Consider the following 19986-nt stretch of genomic DNA (forward strand, 5'->3'; position numbering starts at 1 on the left):
CCAATAGGAAAGTCATACATATCATTGGATAGGTCTTTTTAACTGGAACAACATTTACTATGACAGCTTTGTTCTATTGTTTGTCCGTTCTGAGATATAGATAACAAACAATCTTAAAACTGATGCTAATCAATACTGTAATCTGATTTTCTTTCATATACAAGACTTACACTTAGTAGTTCTTAGATTTTCCTTTAAAAACTTGAGTTATCAATAGATTACTTAGTTCTAACTTTTGCACAGTTTTTGATCTATATCTCAGAACGGACAAACATTTCAGCAAAGCTGTCATAGTAAATATTGTTCTACATAAAAAGGCCTATCCAATGATATATATGACATTGCTATTGGTGGGGTATACCAATCTGCCCATTGTCCTTTGTGTTTATGTGCTGTGTGAAAAGCCCATTGTATTTTTTTTTCTAAAATTGACAGTTTTTTTAAAATTCTCATTGAAGTTACCAATGTTTGTCAGAATTTGTAATATATCACAGCAAATATTGTATGCTATTTGTATTTGTATATCGATTTGTATTGCGTTGCATTTATATTTGTGAAATTTATTATAGGTATATTATTTGTTGTCAATTTATAAATGTGATTATTAAAATGGAAGTATAATTTATAAAGCAGTTGTTTTATTATAACATGCCTGTGCCTAAATGGATATGGATCATATATGCATAAACCAACAAAGAAGAGGACTTTATTTTATATGCATTGATTTCTCATGAAACAGGTATAGAAGAAAAGTCAGTTTATAAAATACATCTTGCTTTATTAAAACAATTGTATTGAAATATTTTCTTCATACACAAGCACTTAACAATAATCATTTAAGTAATAAATATATTTCACTAAATACACACAATCACAGGTGAGGCACAGTATTAAATAGGCAGAAAATGGTTCTTTTTCCATAGCTTCTCAGATACAGTTCATTTAAAAAAAGTTAGAGTGATATATCATGCAGGATGGGAGGATCAAAAAATATAAGATATCCTAAGGAACCACGCTTTTTAAGTGCTGTTGTCAACATATTGAATGACTTCAACACATAATTTCGAGATCCAATAAAATGATTGGCAAAGTCATATTAAGTAACTATAAAATATAGAATTAACGTTTACTAAAAACTTCTTACAGTGCCTGCACCATACCTTATTTCTCTTTCAAATTGTTCCGGTTTCAAAGTCCCATCAATGCTTACACAATTTTGATTAAATACACTATAAGCTGAAACTTCACCCTTCTTCCTAGGTCTTGTGCGAGTGTTCAAACAAATACCTATTAAAATTGATATAACAAAGTACACAGCACCAAATTGTAGTTTGATGAATATGGCCCAGAACACAAGCCATATTATTCCATATACAGACCATCGGATTAGGCAGTTTCTCCAAGATTCTTCCTCTTCCTCAAAAGATTCTACTTCGCTTGTTTCTGAGACTATATCTGTGATTTCTTCAACTGGTACAGCATCAGTTGGTGGTGGTTCTTCATTTTCAATCTGAAAATAGAATTGGAAGGCTTTGTTTATTGCATTATCTAAGGCTATAATAATTTTAAAAATAAAACAATATTTCAAAAAACAACAAAAAGTTTGTGGTATATTTTTCAGTTCTGTACATTGAAGTTAGTTTAGCGAATCTCATAATTTAATTAGCATTAACACCTCTACTGAAATAAAAAAAAATATACCAGCAAAGCTTCCTCATCACGTTCTCTGCCCATGTCCTGTATCACTTTTGGAATTAAAAAGTTAACGAGCTTCTCTTTGGACTTCTCAAACTTTTCCTTAGCGTTGTCGATAAGTTCCTTGCGGCGTCGAAGTGCCCGGTATTCTCTTAGTTTAGCCTCCATCCGCAAATCAAATCAGCTATGATAACACTTGATTTTTACCTAGAGATAACAGAATGATGATAGATTATAAGTAAATGATTCGATGATGACACCAAAATGTGTATAGGGACATAACAAAAACAGTTACCGTAGTTGAAAAACTGAGTTTACGATCACTGTTTTTCCAGATAATCTGAGTGCTACGTGTTGTGAAGAAGTAAAATATGTTAAATCATTTATGCCCTAATGATGTGGATAGGTCAATAACTATATAGATGGGTTAAATAAAGAAAAACTAATTGAATTACTTTTCAAAATAAACACGTATGCGCACAGCTGTACAATGTTTTGGTTGTCATTAGTGTCATTGTCAAAGAAATTGACAGTGACAGAAAAATGAGCGAATGGTTATTATATGCGTTTGGTTATATGCTATGGTAGCACTAAAGGCTAACTTTATGATAATTTAGTAAATAACATGTGCGTAAAGCAGTAGATTTGTAAAATTGTAATTTTTGTATAATGTTTATCCACTCTGAAACCTCTTTGTTTCATAAATTTTAAAAGAGGTTTCATAAATTCGGTTCTATTTTATTGTCGTGGCAACATTACTTTGGGCGCGAAGTGCCGATCGATATCCTGTTCAGCCGGAAGTAATTGTTGTGGAAAATGGGTTTTCACTAAGCCAATAAATATTTGTGAAATTCACGTAAATGGAACATCAATCAGATATGGGGGCGTACGGAGAAAATCCGAACGTGCAAAACAGTGGAAATTATATTACTATAATTCCCGTGGATTATTCAAGGCGAGGATATCCTATGCAGGCTGAATATCAGTATAAGTAAGTATGTGCAGTGTTTAGAAAAATAAAGGTTTAAAAAATATTAGAAAAAGAGCAAGTACTTCGCATACAATTCTTTCTACTTACCTATAATGTTTGGATGAAAATATAAACACAAAATTTTCTTCAGTGAATTCAGATCTCGTGAGGAATACTACAGTGTTCAGAGCCAGAAGCTACAAGCAGAAGTGAATGCCCACTTATATTCCGTGTCACAAAGACTACCGCACTTATCGTACAGTCCACTGGGCAGACACAGTGATTGGGACAAACATGATCCACACAAACCTTTACAGCCTGACTCTAAAGAGAGTAATAGTTCGGACTCCTTGGAGAAAAGTGTTATGGGTAAGTATTAGGAACTATTATTCTTAACCAGGTAGTTGATTAGCAAGGGCTGTCGCCAATTAGCCAGCTCAGGGCGTCGGATTCCCATTCACTCAAGCACGCAGATCAAACTAAGATAATATGACTAGAGAATCGAGTGCTTTTCTCCAACTGTTACTGCTCTATTCCATAAAAAGATTCTGAAACTCATTAACCTGGGGCCACGTAGTGGATATTTACTTAAAGTAAAAAAATGGAGGTCATTACCCGAGCCATTAAATAGGCAATAATCACGGTTTTAATGGACACAATTTTTCAAATTATAAGAAACATAAAACGCTTGTGCTGTTTTGAAACGCAGTACGCCTTCCAGGGTCGAACCTCAGTAGCTGTTCCAACCAGACGGGGTCGAGCAGCATCGCAGCAGGCTCCTTCAGTACTACGGAACCGATTACCAGTGGAGGCAGTTCTTCTAGTGCTATATCACCGCCTTTACCAGGTTCATATTTTTTTTAAATGACTTTAAGTATCTAAAGAACTAACCATCGGCAACATTGTAGGGTTCCGATAAGAGATTATATCTTCGGGTTACTATTTTGAGAGGAGATGTTAGTTTACGAAATCTATTCCATTTATTCGTATTGGTCCCACCACGAAAAAAGAAGTTTATAAAATACCAAATGAGTGCAGTTTCCTATGCTGCTTCGCCCTTTGTCCCTTAAGATCGCTAGAGTACTTTTCATCAATATTCCGAAGATCTTTTTAAATATTTAACTAACAGTTATTAATTCCGAAATCCAGGTTCATCAGGTAGTACGGCCTCCTCATCAACAGTATCCTCAAATCCCGTGACCTGCATCTACCTGATGTCCCGCACCGCAGTTATGATGGAGATGAGCTCCGAAGAAGTTCCCTCTCATGTGACAGCAGCCAGGTTCCTCAATGCGCTGCTGGCGACTGAAGAGTTAGGACTGTCGCAGCCAAGCACCAGGAGTTTGGCGGCTAATGTGTTTGCGTTGTGGATGTGTAGTCCTTTATTAGGTAAGAATGCTTCTAAATTTTCGTTACCCTCTTTTCCTGTAGGTAGTATTACCAGTTATAAGTAAACTATTCTATTCGGCATTAATTTAATGACCAGTCGCCATACGAAACAGTATTTCAAAATACTTTAATTAATAGGTAAATACGCCAAATACCTGTCTATTATAATTTTTCACGAACTGGCCCTTCTTCGTTTATTAAGTTCGTCGAATTATTAAGTTAACATAGTATAATTTTTTTCAGAAATTCAATTAAAACCCCATCACTGTCCATGGAGGTTCTGGGCGAACTGGCAGAAACTAGTTCATCGTTACGGCCACGGATCGGAATCCAGACTGAATCGCGACCAGCCTGTCTTGCGATTACAAAGAAACGTGTTCTTTCCTAAGCACCTGGAAGAGGGCATCAAGTACGTGGTTTCACTTTATTCTATCAAAATCATCAGTTCTTAATCCTAACAATTTTTTAGTTTGATGCTGGTTCATTTTAACAAATAGAAAGTAGGACTTGGTCAGTGGTGGATCTGCTGTAGCCCTGGGCCGGTTACCTATGGATTTAACACTTTGCGAAAGTCTCAGCGAAGTTTTATCTTAGAATTTGAATTTTGTGCTATTATGGCTAGCGTTTATTAAATGTACTTCAGTATGGAAAAATAATAATATATGAAACAGAAAATTCAAGGACATCATGCTCATTTTCATGGGCGTAGCGAGGTACGGGCAGGGAGGGGCAGCTGCCCCCCCCTGAGCGGGATGCGGGTCGAGCGAGCGAGAGCCGCGAGAGGCGAGGCATTAGACATGGGCAAAATGTGTCATTGAAAAGAAAAGATAGATATGCATCTTTCAATCACTGGGATATGAATCACTCTTTCATATCTTTATATCAGTAGCTCAGTATAACTCAGTAGCTCGTTTAAACTCGAAAATCGTGTGCGGCTCACTCATTCAAATAGATCATTCAGATATAGTGATAGGTTGGTTGTTTGCATCTTTCTGATATATTGAGCGGTTGCGCTTTAACAACTTTTTTCTAATTAAAAAATATACTATTCTTATGACTGTAGGTACAACCTATTTCTTTTATATTAATTAGTTCAATGAATAGTCAATCGCAATCTAGTATTGAGTATAAGCATTAGTTTAGTAAGTATTAGAAAATAAAAATGGAAATAGCCTTCTGATTTCCCTTCATACTTTACACAGGCTTAGGCTTAGGACTGTCTACCTACGTAATTATTTACGTGAAAATTAAATTTTAGTTCAAAATGTGTATTTCGAGTCAAAACATGTTTGTTCGGTTGACAAGATTATAATACCGAAATATTCACTAAGGACAAACAATTATAAGCCTTATGCGTCAGCAATAGAGTTAACAACTTATCAACTTATATATACCCTTGTTTTTGCATTTGTCAACAAACAAAAAGTTAAGTACGTTTGGGCTAAATTTTACGTAATATTTGGTTTAAGTCCGATAAAAATTTCGCGCTCGCTTCGCTCGCGTATTCAAAAACTATATGCCCTTGCTTTTGGCTTTTATCCTGTGTGAGATTGTTTATTTTCTGTACCTGAAAATATAAACCTCTCAAATTAAGAGATTAACAAGTTTGAGATTAACGGCTCAAGATACAAAAAATCGGAGATTGACTGCTGCCCCACCCTGAGCCCAAAGCTGGCTACGCCCATGCTCATTTTACCACATTCGCACCTACTCCAGCTATATAATGCGCATTCTGCAAAATGCGAATCCGGAACAGACTTTTTCTATCCCTTATTGCTAACTTTATTTCGCTATGCGCTTCACGTTGCGTAAAGTTCGTTTAAAAATAGACCTACCAATTTAAATGTTCCAGGGACTCTAGGATCCAAGAACTGCTATACGAGGAAGCTCGCCACAACGTGGTGACTGGGCGGTATCCTTTAGAAAGTGCTCAGGCTGTCATGCTGGGAGGTCTGCAGGCCAGGATACAGCTGGGACCTTATGATCCTCATCGACATACTGCTAGGTTCTTTAGGTGAGGAAATGTTCATATCATAGCAGATTTTTAATTTTTCTTCATCTTGTTGTTTGAGTTAGGAATAGGATAGGCACTAACATATTTTTTGATGAACAGTAGCAATTTGTGTTTTAAATATCGGAAACAGGAGTGATTTACCTAAGTCTTCTCTACAAATGAAAGCAGTAGAAAATCTTCTTTTTTAAATACTTAGAGAAGGCTTCTTAGAATTTTTGTCATAAAGTAGAATGTTGTCGTTCTGTTTTCTAGCAGAAATGTACTGTTAGAAAGAAAGAAAATAAATGTTATTGCGCAACAATAGACGCATATACACACTTAAAATTAGGCACACTATACAGAAATAATGATAGAAGGAGAAAATCGCTCAGCATAATGCTGCGATCCGGAACAAGACGGAGTCCCAGCGCTAGTTTTCAGCGACAGCCGGTGCTACTGCGATTATGTTTATCGGTGATTATTATATTAATTAAAATATATAAATGTAAATAAATAAAAGAATGTATATATTGTGTTTTTTGTTGTGATATGTCACATGTTTATGTACTGCTACAGATTGTTAAAAACAAGTGGTTTGGGTCAAATATGTGGCTCGAACTGAACATACTGATCACTGGACCTATATCTTTAGGGCCCAACAAGACAAGTACCTGCCGAAGCACGCCCGGTCCGGGCGCTGGGCGGCGCTGCTGCCGGCGGGGCGCAAGGGCAGCCCGGAGGCGCGGCTGCTGGAGCAGGCGCAGCGCCCGCCCGCCGCGCCGCCGCGCAAGCTGCGCCACAAGTACCTCGCGCACACACGGACACTGCCTACTTATGGGTAACGGAACTCGCGTTTGAGTGCTTCGCCAGTATCTGTTGTAGGCAGCATTCAATCATCATCATATTAGCCAAGGCCTCAGTAGAGCCAAGGCACGCCGGGACTGCGGGATTGTTCGAAAGAGTCACCGCGGCCCTGGTACATAAAGCCTACGATGGAACACGACGGTTTTTAGTCAGTAAGAGTCTGACACTCCCTCACCGCTGCTAACCCACAGCAGGATTTTGCGGGGACATTTTTGATGATTTTTGAAGTCGTTAAAAAAAATGTTTTCCCCAACGGAACCATCCCGGCTTTTAACACGAATACGCAATCTGCTTTATGTTAAATGTATAGTCAGGTATCTTCCGTCCCGCTCGATTCGACCTACAAACTCTTACTACCCTCTTATTCATGTCATCTCTTAGACAATCCATCTATATTTTCTTCGGTGGTCGTCTCTATAGATGTCCATCCATCCTCATTCATATTTAACACATTATTTGTTACATGCGTTTCATTCCGTCTCTCATTTTCTTACTCATCAAGACCTTTACGTATAACTGCCCAAGAACTGCCAAATGTTACCCTTGGTTCTGATCTCCTCAGGGCGGCGTTCTTCCAAGGTCAGATCGAGCAGCCGGTCCGCAGCCTGACGAGCCTGCTGACTCACGAGGATATACCAGTACTCGTCGCCGTCAACTCCAACGGAGTTTACGTTATTGATGATACTGAGAGCGTAAGTAAATCTTTGTACCTAAACTGTCGAGGATCCTGATTCTCTCAAAAACTACATTTGCCACTGCTATATCTGTGAATATATCCCGAAAGGTTTTATTGGGTAAGGGTAGTCTATTAGTCTTAGGAATACCTAAGACTTCGCTCTCAGCCTGTCATCATCAGCCTATTGCAGTCCACTGCTGGACATAGGCCTCTCCAAGTGCACGCCACTGAGATCGATTTTCGGCTTCTCGCATCCAGCTCAGCCTGTCACCAAGCTGTATTTATTGAACGGACCAAAATAGTTAAGACTACAAAATGTATAGAGATGATGCTATGTAACAGCAAATACATACTTAAAACTGGAAAAAATATAATGTGGGCTCCCACACAACAATCGTGACCTCTTGGCTGACTCCGTGCGGTATTCTACTCGCACTTGCCCGTTTATATTTTCTTTCTTTTACCAAAGAACCCTATATTCCAGACTGTTCTCTTGGGTCTACTATACGAAGAGCTGTCTTGGGATTTCGGCATTCCATCAGACGACAATGAGGACTGTCTGCCGTGTCTGTTCCTGCAGTTCATGGTTGTGGAAAATGGATTAAGAGTCTCCAAGATATTACAGGTAAGTCTTATTAGACTTTCTTTTTGTACTGATGTAATGTGGTAAAAGCAAAAGTTTATAAGTTTATAAATGCTATATTTTATTCTCATCAACCTGTATAAATATGATATGCTACTGTCATCATCCTCCGAGCCCTTTTCCCAACTATGTTGGGGTCGGCTTCCAGTCTAACCGGATGTAGCTGAGTACCAGTGCTTTACAAAGAGCGACTGCGCTATCTGACCCCCTTAACCCAGTTACCCGGGCAACCCAATACCAATTGGTTAGACTGGTGTCAGACTTACTGGCTTCTGACTACCCGTAACGACTGCCAAGGATTCAATGTCATGTTCAATGTCAGCCAGGACCTACACTTTAACGTGCCATCCGATCCACTAGGCCACCACGACTATGATATGCTACTGTATATCTCTTATATAAGGGCAAAATTCTACTTGTCCAGGTATTCTCAAAGCAAGCGATGATGATGGACACCCTTATAGAGCACTTCGCTGGGGAGTATAGGAAGCGACTCGGACAGGAGACTCCTAGTGACCATGCTAATTATGACTATCATTCAGGTAAGATTACACAGAATCTATTTGAATGGAATTTGGTACTAGAAGAACCTGTACGTACTCCCCTTATGTACTCTCTTATGTATTCATCTTATGTACTCCGCTTATGTACTCTCTTATGTACTCTCTTATGTACTCTCTTATGTAGTGTCTTATATGCTCTCTTATGTACTCTCTTATGTACTCTCTTATGTACTCTCTTATTTACTCTCTTATGTACTCTCTTATGTACTCTCTTATATACTCTCTTATGTACTCTCTTATATGCTCTCTTATGTACTCTCTTATGTACTCTCTTATGTACTCTCGTATGTACTCTTTTATGTACTCTCTTATGTACTCTTTTATATGCTCTCTTATGTACTCTCTTATATACTCTATTATGTACTCTCTTACGTACTCTCTTATGTACTCTCTTATGTTCTCGTATGTACTCTTTTATATGCTCTCTTATGTACTCTCTTATGTACGCTCTTATATGCTCTCTTATGTACTCTCTTATATACTCCTGTTATATACTCATCTTATTAACTCCCTTATGTACTCCTCTTATGAACTTTCTTATGTAGTCTTCTTACTTACCCTCTTATGTACTCCTCTTATATACTCATCTTATGAACTCCCTTATGTAGTCTCGTATGAACGCATCCAATGAATCTCTAAATGTTCGTCAACTTCTGACAACTTGTTTGTCCAAATGTTAAATTTTGAATCTTAGATACACAAAAAATACGCATAACGCATACGCGAAAAAGATATTGCATGCTATCCATATAAAATCGCAAACAGACGATTGGCCATTGCCTTCATAGCTCTTAGACATAGCTTTTAAAAAATGTTCTATATACATTAGTAAGCTTTAAAGTTTCTTATCGCAGAAAAAATATGTATCCAAATCAAAACTATATTCCAAATTATTTTACGATTTTTTTTTACAATTCCAGATTCAGGCAGCATATCCCTCCCTCCTCTATCCCGTCCGGACTCCCCACAACGTCGGCTTGCCAACAAGCTATCCCGCCTAGCTTTAGCCACACACGACGGCAGAGGCAATCTATTAGGCGGAGCTGGTGATTGGAACACTGATCTCAACTATCCAAGACCTTCGTGGATACTACCCAAGCATTAAGGGCTTAGGGAGAGAATAGAAGTTATTGCTGAAGAGTCAGGATCTAATGTAACAAACAGGGAAGAGAATCTCATTCGTTATGATGTTCAAGAACAAAAAAGATTCTGCCAGAATATCCCTTCCCTATCCAGGCCGGACTCCCCACAACGTCGGCTTGCCAACAAGCTATCCCGCCTAGCTTTAGCCACACACGATGGCAGAGGCAATCTATTAGGCGGAGCTGGTGATTGGAACACTGATCTCAACTATCCAAGATCTTCGTGGATACTACCCAAGCATTAGGGGCTTAGGGAGAGAATCGAAGTTATTGCTGAAGAGTCAGGATCTAATATAACAAACAGGGAAGAGAATCTCATTCAGTATGATCTAGCTAGAGGAATTTAAAAAATGAAAGTGTGGTAAAAAGTAAACAAAAAAATGTGTACTGTTGTGAAAAACACAAGAAAAGTTTTTGTTGATGTTTGTACCTATGTATGATTTATTTGTAAAAATAATACAAGCTGTTGATTTGCATCCGTGCCATAGCAAAGGACGTAATTATACTAATGATTCTCAACCCAAATCAACAAAAAAATTGGTACGAAAATTTTTTATTTTAATTTTTTTCGGAAATTCGTCAATGCCACCTACCCGTTTTCAAACTCGGCGCGTGTGTTACTGGCCTCAAAACTGTGCTGCGCCCTCACACAAACGTAAACACAAAGCATTCGCAACGATCACTCATGAATTTCATTCATAAAATTGGATTATTTCTGAAATACTATGACATTACAATGACATAAAAAGCAGTGCATATTAACTATTTCCCGTTAACTGTAATTCCAATCGATTATTTACGTATTTTATGTCCTCCTGCTTAAGTATGGCACAAATGCAAATCAACACCTTGTATTGTTCATTATTTCTTAAAGTAAACCTAGATTGAGAGCCACAGGTCTGATTGTAAATCTTAGATAAATTATACTGAAACCATTGTAAATAAAACTAATATTTAAAAATGAACTGTTTTTAATTTTACACATTCACGAAATATAATCCAATAGAGACCAATCTCAGAATAACATAATTAGTTTTAACATTAATACATAATATTAAACATAACGTTGTTGTAAATATATTATAAAAAAAAAATCTAGACGGGGTCCTATTTAAAATTAGAATGAAATACTTCCTCTATGAATAAAAAGTAATTTTAGGGGATTCCCGTCAGAAGTAAAATTCTCTAACAAGACGCATCCACAAGCCATCTTGATTTTAATGTCACAATTGTGCGTTGATATTAGTATAGATGGTTTATTCCTTGTGTACTCAGTTCCTTACTTGAGTGTGAAAATGACTTGGTGAGTCGGCCACTAGCGAGTGCGCCTTTACTTATGCATACAAAGACAAAATGAATGTACATACATTTACATACACAGGTATGGTGCATGCTTACGTGAGAAAAAAAGACATCAATAAACATTATCGTAAATATCCATACTCTTCTTCCACCTTACCTCAACACCAAGTGTACCACTCTAAGGGTATGGAAATCCTCTGCCCCTTTCGTGCTTTCCATGACATGCAGCCTTATTGTACTCCTTGAGGAGTGGATGCTTGTCCAAATAATCCATGAGTACCTTGAATCTGGGCCCTGAGAGATCCCGGTGGCGCGTCAGTCTTACCTCCAAGGCGTGGACTTTGAATGATAACTCGGCACTGTGGACAAAATTAATGAAAATACAATTTGATATTTTCAAAGGCCAATTAAGCCCTCCAGATACTTAGATTATGGACACATCCATCCGATTTACTATAAATATCACATACATTTAAATTGAAGTATATTATAGAGGAGTAATAAGGAAGTATGTAGCAGAGTAAATAAGGAAGTAGATAGGGTGGACTAGCCCTATGAAGGAATACCGAGTAGTAAAGTACATGAAGGAGTATATCGGGTGTGTCGTTCACAATCACATTAAATGAAATGCGTTAATATACTGGTTAATATATGTCGATTAACACAAAGAAAAAATAAAAATACGTAAAAATAAAAAAATGAATTTTTCAAACAAAGTAAATAGAATAAAAATGTGCGAAAATTAGAACACCATATAAAAGTCAGTCATTACAAACAACTGAAATTCTCCCTTGAAAACTGATAGCTGTCAACCGATCAAAACATTCGATATTCCTAACTTTATCTTTGCTTTACACATGATGTTGTAAATTATAAAAACGAAAAATGACTCCTGTGGTTAAACCACTGAATGGATTAGGTTATTTTTTTTACAATTCGCCATAGAATATTATAAAGTATATGCCATAGGATTTAATGTGATTATGAACGACACACCCGATATAAGGGTGAATCTATAAAGATGACTGCTAAATAACTTTAAAAAACGTACCTTGCAGCAAAATAAGCGCTTTCCTTCTCCGGTGTGAGGATAAACTGGTTAGCTAAGTACCAAAGCCTCTTTGCCTTGTATTCAGCATTGTACTGCAAAAGGAAGTAACAGAAATTAGTCATAAAAATGATTAGACTGTTAGGAAACTACACACATAATATTTTCTCTACTTAAAAACTATCTTTTGCTTCCGAAGATAATTGAAGCAGCATTTCATACATGTCTTTAACAAACAAAATCTGACCTTAAACTACAAGTCTTAGGGTTTAAAATACCTTGTCAAACCTTTCCTGCACAAGATTCTGTCGTGCCAGCTGCTTAGCCTTGAAGTCGTTGATACACTGTTCTCTGACCAGAGTGGCTTCCTTGACTGACACTTGAGCACCAGTGCCGTGTCCTGAACCAAACATTCTGGCTAGGTACGGTGCTAGAGGATCTATCTCTGCCTCCTTCTCTCGTTCTGTCACTTCGGCTTTTTGGATTTCCTGAGGTGGCAAATGGAAGGTTCTTTAAAGCTGTTTGAAGGGTACCTAATACTCTTCGATAAAGATTTCAGCGTATTTCAATGACCTATTTGTTTATCAGCATCAGCCCCTTAAAATTGCTCTGACACAGTTGTCAAATTCCTGTCTCTAGCAAAAGTATGTTAAAAAGTGTGTAAAATGTAAGTACAATGTTAGACTTAAATGATAAATATTTATTAGATAAAAGTGAAACACAAATTAAATGGGAAACCTTTTTGGTCTGGTCAAATTTTTCCTATGACTTAACAAACAACGTACCCTCTCTGTCCATCCTTTCTTGGCGGCCTCATTCCTCTCAGTATCATAAAGTGCTACATCCAACGTGGGTTCCTTCAGTTCGCGATGGCGCTGTCGTAGGTAGCTGTTCACGTCTGTCTCCCGATCTCTGATGTGCTTGGTCGTCTTGTACTCCCAGTCTATGTTCTCGCATAACGCGTAATACACGTCCAGGTTCCGTGGTCGAGGTGCTGTGGGGTCTGCCTGGGGAGTTCGAAGACGAGGTGATGTTTTTGATAAAAGAATAAAGATTCATTGCTCCATTTACCAACTGTAAATAGGTATAAATATTTTGATAGCAACAAATTAGCAGTAGTAGCAACTAATTAAGTTTTTGCCTCAAAAGTAAACGAGACAGAGAGAATCTAGAAAAAAACTCAATCCACTTTAATGTGTGTAAAATAACTTATAACTTAAAAATCACATACAATATATCCCGAAGTCTTATCCGGATAAAACAGGATCTTCCCTCCAGTTTCAGCCAGGTTGGGTTTGATGAAGAATCGGTTATCGTTAGTCACGAAGTTGTAGGCGTACTGATACAGCAGTTCAATGGTGTTGTCCTGAATGTGGAATATCTTCTTCCAGACGTCCTTCTTGGCTGGTATGTCGTGGTTACGGCTGTAGGTCTCCGTTATGTCTTTCACTTGACGCTTTGGCTCCTGTTTGGTACCTTCCGTGTAGACTATTACGCGGGATTCTAGTCTGTAACGATTTTGGTTATCAGAAAGCTTTAGTTCTCCCTAAATAAGTCCTGAAATCTTTATAAACACGTAGATACCGCATGTATTTCTTAGTGCCACCGAACCAAATGTTCAGTGCAGATATGTTAAAACTAGAATCAGGTGAGTTGTATAATTAATTCTATTTGAATACTTCACATTGTTCTGAATGAAAAGTAGCGGAGAACTAGTATCACATAGGTATCACAAAAACTTGAAATTCTTAATATTGAGAAAATATAGCTGATGTTACAACTTTAAGCCAATATCAAGCAGATCCGTACCTATCATCCCTGTCAGTGTAGTGTTCTTCAAATATCAGAGGAGTGCACACCAGCTTGGTTAGGTGGTCTATTCGAGGATAGTAGTTGAACTCCATCACTCGGTCACCCTCCACAGAAGTTGCTGGCGCGTCCATTGAATATACGTGCTCTAAAGACAGAAGCAAATGTAGAATATGTGCTGCTTTTGCTTCAAGAACCATTTCACAATAAGCCAGATGATGAATGCACAGTTAGACTTCTGCACGTTCATCATCTGGTTCCCTATGCTGTACAATTCAATTTAGCATAGGGAACTTTTCAATGACTATCAGTAACTACGGTGAGTGAACTTACTCAACAGATGATCTCTCCTGCCAATGCCGAATATTTCTTTTATTTCTCGCTTGTTGTGGTCAATCTTCACAGTCAGCATCTTGTCTGCTCTTTGTTTGTACCATTCGTAGCTGAAACAGTATCATATACAGAGATGTAAATTTGTCTTATTCTCATCGATGTTAAATCAAACTTTTGAATACGAACTGTGTACAATGGTAGCGTTTTAAGTACTTTATGACATAAACCTTGTTACTACGTTACCTGCTTCCAGCATTCAGGAAAAGGATTCAGGAAAGGACATTGACTTGGACTTGACTAACTTAAGAAATATGATTAAGCAGCTTAAAATGGTAATGATAATCTTACGTGATCAAAGGAACAGAGAGAGCGTAGTCATCAAATATCTTAACCCTTTTAATGATACCATCCTTTTGAGAATACGGCGAGAACCTTTCCAGCAATACTTTCTTGTAATGGATGACTTTATGACTGCCAGGATAACGTTGCTCATATTCTGAAAGATGTGGATTGTTAATGAGAATCACAGGTGCTTAATAAGATAGACGTAAACTTGATCTACAGTAACACTTCACATGTAAAACACTGGTACTCAGCTGCATCCGCTTAGATAGCAAGCCAACTCTTAATTAGTTGGAAAATTGCTAGGGAGCGGATAATAGGTATTGAAATAAATAACATGAAAGCCACCAACAAAAGCAATACATGCAGAAGCTGTGCTAGATAACGTAGTTCTACACTAGGAAGCAACCATTATTATCCTCATCAGCTTTTAAAATACCAACCTCACTGTTGGACCATCCTCCTTTCACATTCGCCATATCAAATCCAAATGAAGAAAGCCAAAACCTTACCATCAGCACTAATATCGAGCTTCTCAACCCAGCTGCACGGCATATCCAGATGCTTCTCAGTGTCAGAAGCGGTTCTCATGTCAGAGGTGTCGATGCCCACCATCTGTCTCCTGTAGAAGGGCTCGCCAGCCAGGAGGTGTTCCCAGCAGGTGATGTCGCTGAGATCGTATTTGAGAGCACCTAGTCCTTCTTCGGACTCTGGTTGAATGTTAACCTGGTAGGTGTGTTTACTTATGATTATGCTAGGTATAATTGCTTGTTTTCATGTATACTCTATCCACGGAAGCAAGAGCTAAAAGGTAAACAAAGAATGACACTTTTTCAAGATGGCGGTATAACCCGACCGATGACAAAATCACAGATACTGCGAACATTTTACACAAAAATGTGACGTTTTGTCATCGGTCGGGTTATACGGCCATCTTGAAAAAGTGTCATTCTTTGTTTACCTTTTAGCTCTTGCTTCCGTGGATAGAGTATAGTAGGAATGACTCAAAGAGAGATAATGGTGAACATTAGGGAGGTTAAAAAATCATTATGTTCAATACAATAATTAACGACTCGGAAATTATCATATCCAAAGTTAATTTTATAGGGTTGCTAACAAAGTTAATTTTATAGAGTTGCTAACAAAGCTAATTTTATAGGCTTGCTAACAAAGGTCTCCACTGAGGTAATAAGCTGTTATTTCAGCTTACGGGGGTCAAAACTACATGCAAAACAATTGCCTACTTCTTTTCTAGTGACTCCAAACGGATTTTGTCCATTAGGAGTTTAAATTCTAACGTAATAGGTTTAAGTATTTGGATTTACATAATAATTCTCATTATTATAGACACTCTCAATGTGTTGGTACTGCTCCGCATTCAAAGGGTAGCCGTTCCCCTCGCTGGGCTCTATGAAGAACGGTTCCTCGACCCCCATGAACGGAGGCAACACCAGGATCCAGGCGTGAGTGCGCCAACCATCCATTTCATCTGGAGGGGGCTTTTCCAATTCCTAGAAAAAACAATCAAAACTTACTCTTAGACCTAGTCTGTTGAAAAGGAAACCAATTCAGTATAGTGTACTTAATCGTATCGCGTTTCCAAGAGAATTCTTCAAAAGTCCGGGATAAAAACTATCCTATGTTCTTTCTCAAGGTCAACTCTTTCTCTGTACCAAATTTTATTAAAATCAGTTCAGTGGTTTAGACGTGAAAGCGTAACAGACAGACAGACAGACAGTTACTTTCGCATTTGTAATATTAGTAGGGATATAATTACTCTTCAGTTCTTTTTTGTTGAAGATACCTCTAGGAGCCTAGGTGTAGCAAAAACTTTTCAACATCTTCTTCTGACGGAAAGATTTGTTACTTTATGAAGAGTTAAAGTACAATTGCAAAATGCCAGAAGCTTTAGTGGTAGTGAAGGTGTTTAAGCCACTTACAGCAATTTTCCTGCGCCTCTCATTCTCAACTTTGTCAATTTCTCCCTGAATCTTATCTGCCTCTTTGTTGTCCATCTCCTGGACGTACTTGGAGGTGAGGTCTGGTAGAGGCACCAGCTTGTAGCGAGGCTCTTCTTCTGGGGGTGGCGGTTCTTCCACTTTCTGTAATCATAAGACACTAGTCAGAATATTTATTTTGAAAATTCGGGCGTGTTAGGTGAATAAAATCTGCTGCTCACGTAAAGGAAGAAGAAGTCTGTGTATTTTATTTATACTTATCAAGGAAACGATTGTAGAATTATAAATTGGAATACAATTAACGCACTATGTCAATCAAATCAAATCAAATCTCTTTATTTTCAGGCTGCATAGGCCCATAAATATATACCTTAAAGACTAACATACATAATATATTATACACACATTGTTAGTATATAAAAAACTTAAATCTATGTTAGTAACACTTCACTACGCACTATGTCACTCCGTGCGGTTCTGTGGCACTTGTCCGCGGAAGCGACGGAACACCACGTCCTGTGGCCAGAAGTTCTCGTCCAACACGAGGTGCAGGAAACACGTCGGCACTCGCACCACAAACGCCTTGAAGTTGGCGTTATGGCGCGACTCCAGCAGCTGCACTCTCGGGGCGTACTTCAGCTTCTGGCACACGTACTCTACGATGTCCTCCGCCTTAGTGGTGTAGTGTAGGCGGGAGATGTACACCGGGGTGTTCGGCTTGGCGGCACGGATTTTGATGTTAGGCTCAATAGGGGCCGTGCCGCAGCGATTCTTGTTGGTTCGCTGACGGCGCTTCCTCCTTTGCACCATCACGAACCCATCATCATCAGCCCGATCCAGTCCCTTTACGGGCACAGGCTTCATTTTTGCACCAATTGTGCTTCCGGCGACGCTGTCATATTCTCGACGAACACCGTTAGGTTTCGCCGAGGCTGCAGAAACGAGCAGCTGATCGAGCGGTCGAGCGGCAGCGAGCGGAGGAGCCGCAGGGACGGGAGCGGGGCAGCGGGGCGCACGAGGCGCGTACTGTGCCGACTCAGCATTCGGCGGTGACAGCGGCGATGGCGACAAAACTGCTGACGCGAAACTTGCACCCGATACATCGAGGCACGCTCCGCGCCGCGTGTTCACGTTGCACGATGCATCCACAGGTGACCTAGTTACCGTTACCGATTTACGCAACTCGTTGACTTCGCTGCGCAAACTGGCGACGGTATTTTGGGATGCATCCAGCTGCTTCTGCATATCCGCTAAGCTAGCCTTAAGAAAGACTATGTCTTTCAACAGGCACGTAACGTCGACGTGGTCGAATGTCACGGGAGGGAGCTTACTCAGGTCCTTCACCACAAACGTCGGCACGTCGTCAGGGTCGGTCTCTTTAAGTAGCGTGATGATGTCTTGTATACTCTTCTTTGTCCCGTCACGCCGGCGGGACACCATCTGGTCGCTCTTGTTGAGCAACCGGTACAGCAGCTGCTTTGCAGCAGCGACGTCATCCTCGCTGAAATTCGACGCGCAGATCTGGACAGCGGACACCTCGTCCATCACGTCCAGCTTCTGCTGCAGGAAAGCCAGCAGCTCATTCGCCACAAGTTGTTCACTCATGGCGACTATAATCTCTAGCAACGGCTCGCGCCGCGCTTATACCTAATACTTTTATAAAATATTAGACGCGTAAGCAACACGACTGCATCGAATCGCTGCTATTATAGTACGAGACTGCAATCAATGCAAGAATCATTAAAATATAAAACGCTGTCTGCTAAGGAAAACTTCTTTTGTATTTATGTTTTCTAGAACATATTCGTATTATTGTGAGTAACATAGCAAAGTCAAAGTTCCTAGTAAAGTAAAAAGCTTAATCACAAACCTTAAAAATTGTTGGTAGCTAAAACTATTTGAAACGCGTCTTCATTCTAAGCTCCTTACCTCATTCTCATCAGGTATCTCAGGACAGATAGTGCGGTATCTGATGGCCATGCAGACATCCCGCGTGGCGCAGCCCACCACCACGTAGGCATCATACCCAGCGCCGATGAGCCAGGATACGAGGACATGTGCCAGCTCGAAAGGGTTCGCGCTGCGCCGGACGATCGCCGTGTAGGGGGATATTAGACGTTCGGGCTGAGGAAAATGTGTAATAATGAGTTTATTATTTTAATTGGCTCTACTGGGCCTAGATTATTACAGTCCCGTGCTTGATCGTGATTGAAAACATATGGAATGCAAATAAATCAGGAAAGTAGAGACATATTAAGTATGCTACGAAGATTAAGGCTTTTCATCTAAAGAAAAGAAGCTTCAACACACCCCGCTAGGGGCAAGAAAACGACACATGACTGAGCTTATGAATTTACAACTTTATTTCTATATTCGAAAACAATAACTGCATTTGTTTTCCTTGAAATCTGAAGATTCCTGTCATTTTTCTTTGCCAAGGCTGTAAGCCCGAATGTACCTTTGTGAGAATGTAGGTACATCAGTAAAAACAACCAATAAGGCGATTATCACACTGCCCCGCATGATGCAGCGTAGTGCGTGGATGCGTTTTTTTCCGTTGTATGGAAATATCTCCGTTTGTATGGAAAACACGCATAGTCCAACACACTGAAAATGCATCCACGCGCGTTCATGCGGATCACGCACATACATGCGGAGAAACACGCACCCCCGCGCGTAGGTGCGGGGCGAGACGCAAGGTATGGCACACTGAATCCCGCAATGCCGCGCGTGATTTTGAATGGGCGTGACGTGTATATTTGAAAATGGAACTCGCTGTGCGTGAATTTACAAAACGCACTTACGCGCGTGAGTGCGTGAAAAACCCGCACGATGATGCAGATCTGCACTCCCGCAGGAACGCGCGTACGTGCGTCGACACGCAAGATGCAGCGTGATGCGGGGCAGTGTGAAGATCACCTAATAACGATAAGTAAAAAAAAATTATAAGAACAATTGCGTTGGTAAAATCTAGATGTCGCTACTTGCAATATCAAGTATACTGAAAGATTAGAATCCCTTACACCACACAAGCTCGTAAGTGCTTACAGAGAAGTCTATCTGATTATTCGCGTACATCATAGATGGCGCTGTACGTATGGAAATTCTGTAGACTGTTGGTATATTTAATTTATTCAGGAAAACCTTGATAAAAATAATAGAGCAGGCTACTTCTCGCGATCTGACTGCACCTGGGTCGTTTTAAAAACTAGATCCGAGAGAAAAATAAAACATGTGTTATTAAAAATACATACTTAGT

At 39.3% G+C, this 19986-nt stretch overlaps 3 protein-coding genes across 3 annotated transcripts; 1 reads left to right on the forward strand and 2 right to left on the reverse strand.

The window, feature by feature from the left end:
• Positions 1–761: 761 nt before the first annotated feature.
• LOC124640126 (SAYSvFN domain-containing protein 1) lies at positions 762–2208 on the reverse strand. The gene is made up of 3 exons (XM_047177784.1): positions 1991–2208; positions 1702–1902; positions 762–1510 (listed from the first exon to the last, which is right to left on the reverse strand). Exons 2-3 carry the CDS (start codon positions 1861–1863, stop codon positions 1130–1132), a joined length of 543 nt encoding a protein of 180 aa, XP_047033740.1. The 5' UTR covers positions 1864–1902; positions 1991–2208; the 3' UTR covers positions 762–1129.
• A 347-nt stretch (positions 2209–2555) lies between these two features.
• Positions 2556–10443, forward strand: LOC124640180 (FERM domain-containing protein 8). The gene is made up of 11 exons (XM_047177848.1): positions 2556–2686; positions 2817–3034; positions 3387–3512; positions 3815–4054; positions 4298–4463; positions 5907–6068; positions 6700–6885; positions 7474–7603; positions 8072–8212; positions 8655–8772; positions 9714–10443. The coding sequence occupies exons 1-11, from the start codon at positions 2556–2558 to the stop codon at positions 9896–9898; spliced, it is 1803 nt and encodes a 600-aa protein (XP_047033804.1). The 3' UTR covers positions 9899–10443.
• Positions 10444–11045: 602 nt separating this feature from the next.
• On the reverse strand, positions 11046–19805 carry LOC124640301 (dynein regulatory complex subunit 7-like). Its single transcript, XM_047178015.1, has 13 exons — positions 19776–19805; positions 18657–18851; positions 16710–16871; positions 16095–16280; positions 15282–15495; positions 14776–14923; positions 14428–14537; positions 14095–14242; positions 13517–13793; positions 13071–13292; positions 12564–12773; positions 12289–12380; positions 11046–11596 (listed from the first exon to the last, which is right to left on the reverse strand). Exons 1-13 carry the CDS (start codon positions 19803–19805, stop codon positions 11416–11418), a joined length of 2175 nt encoding a protein of 724 aa, XP_047033971.1. The 3' UTR covers positions 11046–11415.
• Between the last annotated feature and the right edge of the window lie 181 nt (positions 19806–19986).

Source organism: Helicoverpa zea, chromosome 20 (genome assembly GCF_022581195.2).
Source record: "Helicoverpa zea isolate HzStark_Cry1AcR chromosome 20, ilHelZeax1.1, whole genome shotgun sequence".
NCBI lineage: Eukaryota > Metazoa > Arthropoda > Insecta > Lepidoptera > Noctuidae > Helicoverpa > Helicoverpa zea.

Coding starts and splice junctions, on each gene's coding strand:
- LOC124640126 (XM_047177784.1), bottom strand. CDS start 1,863: ATGGAGGCTAAACTAAGAGAATACCGGGCACTTCGACGCCGCAAGGAA. Junction 1,511..1,701: donor GTGATGAGGAAGCTTTGCTG/GTATATTTTTTT, acceptor TTCTATTTTCAG/ATTGAAAATGAAGAACCACC.
- LOC124640180 (XM_047177848.1), top strand. CDS start 2,556: ATGGAACATCAATCAGATATGGGGGCGTACGGAGAAAATCCGAACGTG. Junction 6,069..6,699: donor CATACTGCTAGGTTCTTTAG/GTGAGGAAATGT, acceptor CTATATCTTTAG/GGCCCAACAAGACAAGTACC. Junction 8,213..8,654: donor GAGTCTCCAAGATATTACAG/GTAAGTCTTATT, acceptor CTACTTGTCCAG/GTATTCTCAAAGCAAGCGAT.
- LOC124640301 (XM_047178015.1), bottom strand. CDS start 19,805: ATGTACGCGAATAATCAGATAGACTTCTCT. Junction 18,852..19,775: donor ATAATCAGATAGACTTCTCT/GTAAGCACTTAC, acceptor CATTTTCCTCAG/CCCGAACGTCTAATATCCCC. Junction 13,293..13,516: donor ATAAGACTTCGGGATATATT/GTATGTGATTTT, acceptor CGAACTCCCCAG/GCAGACCCCACAGCACCTCG.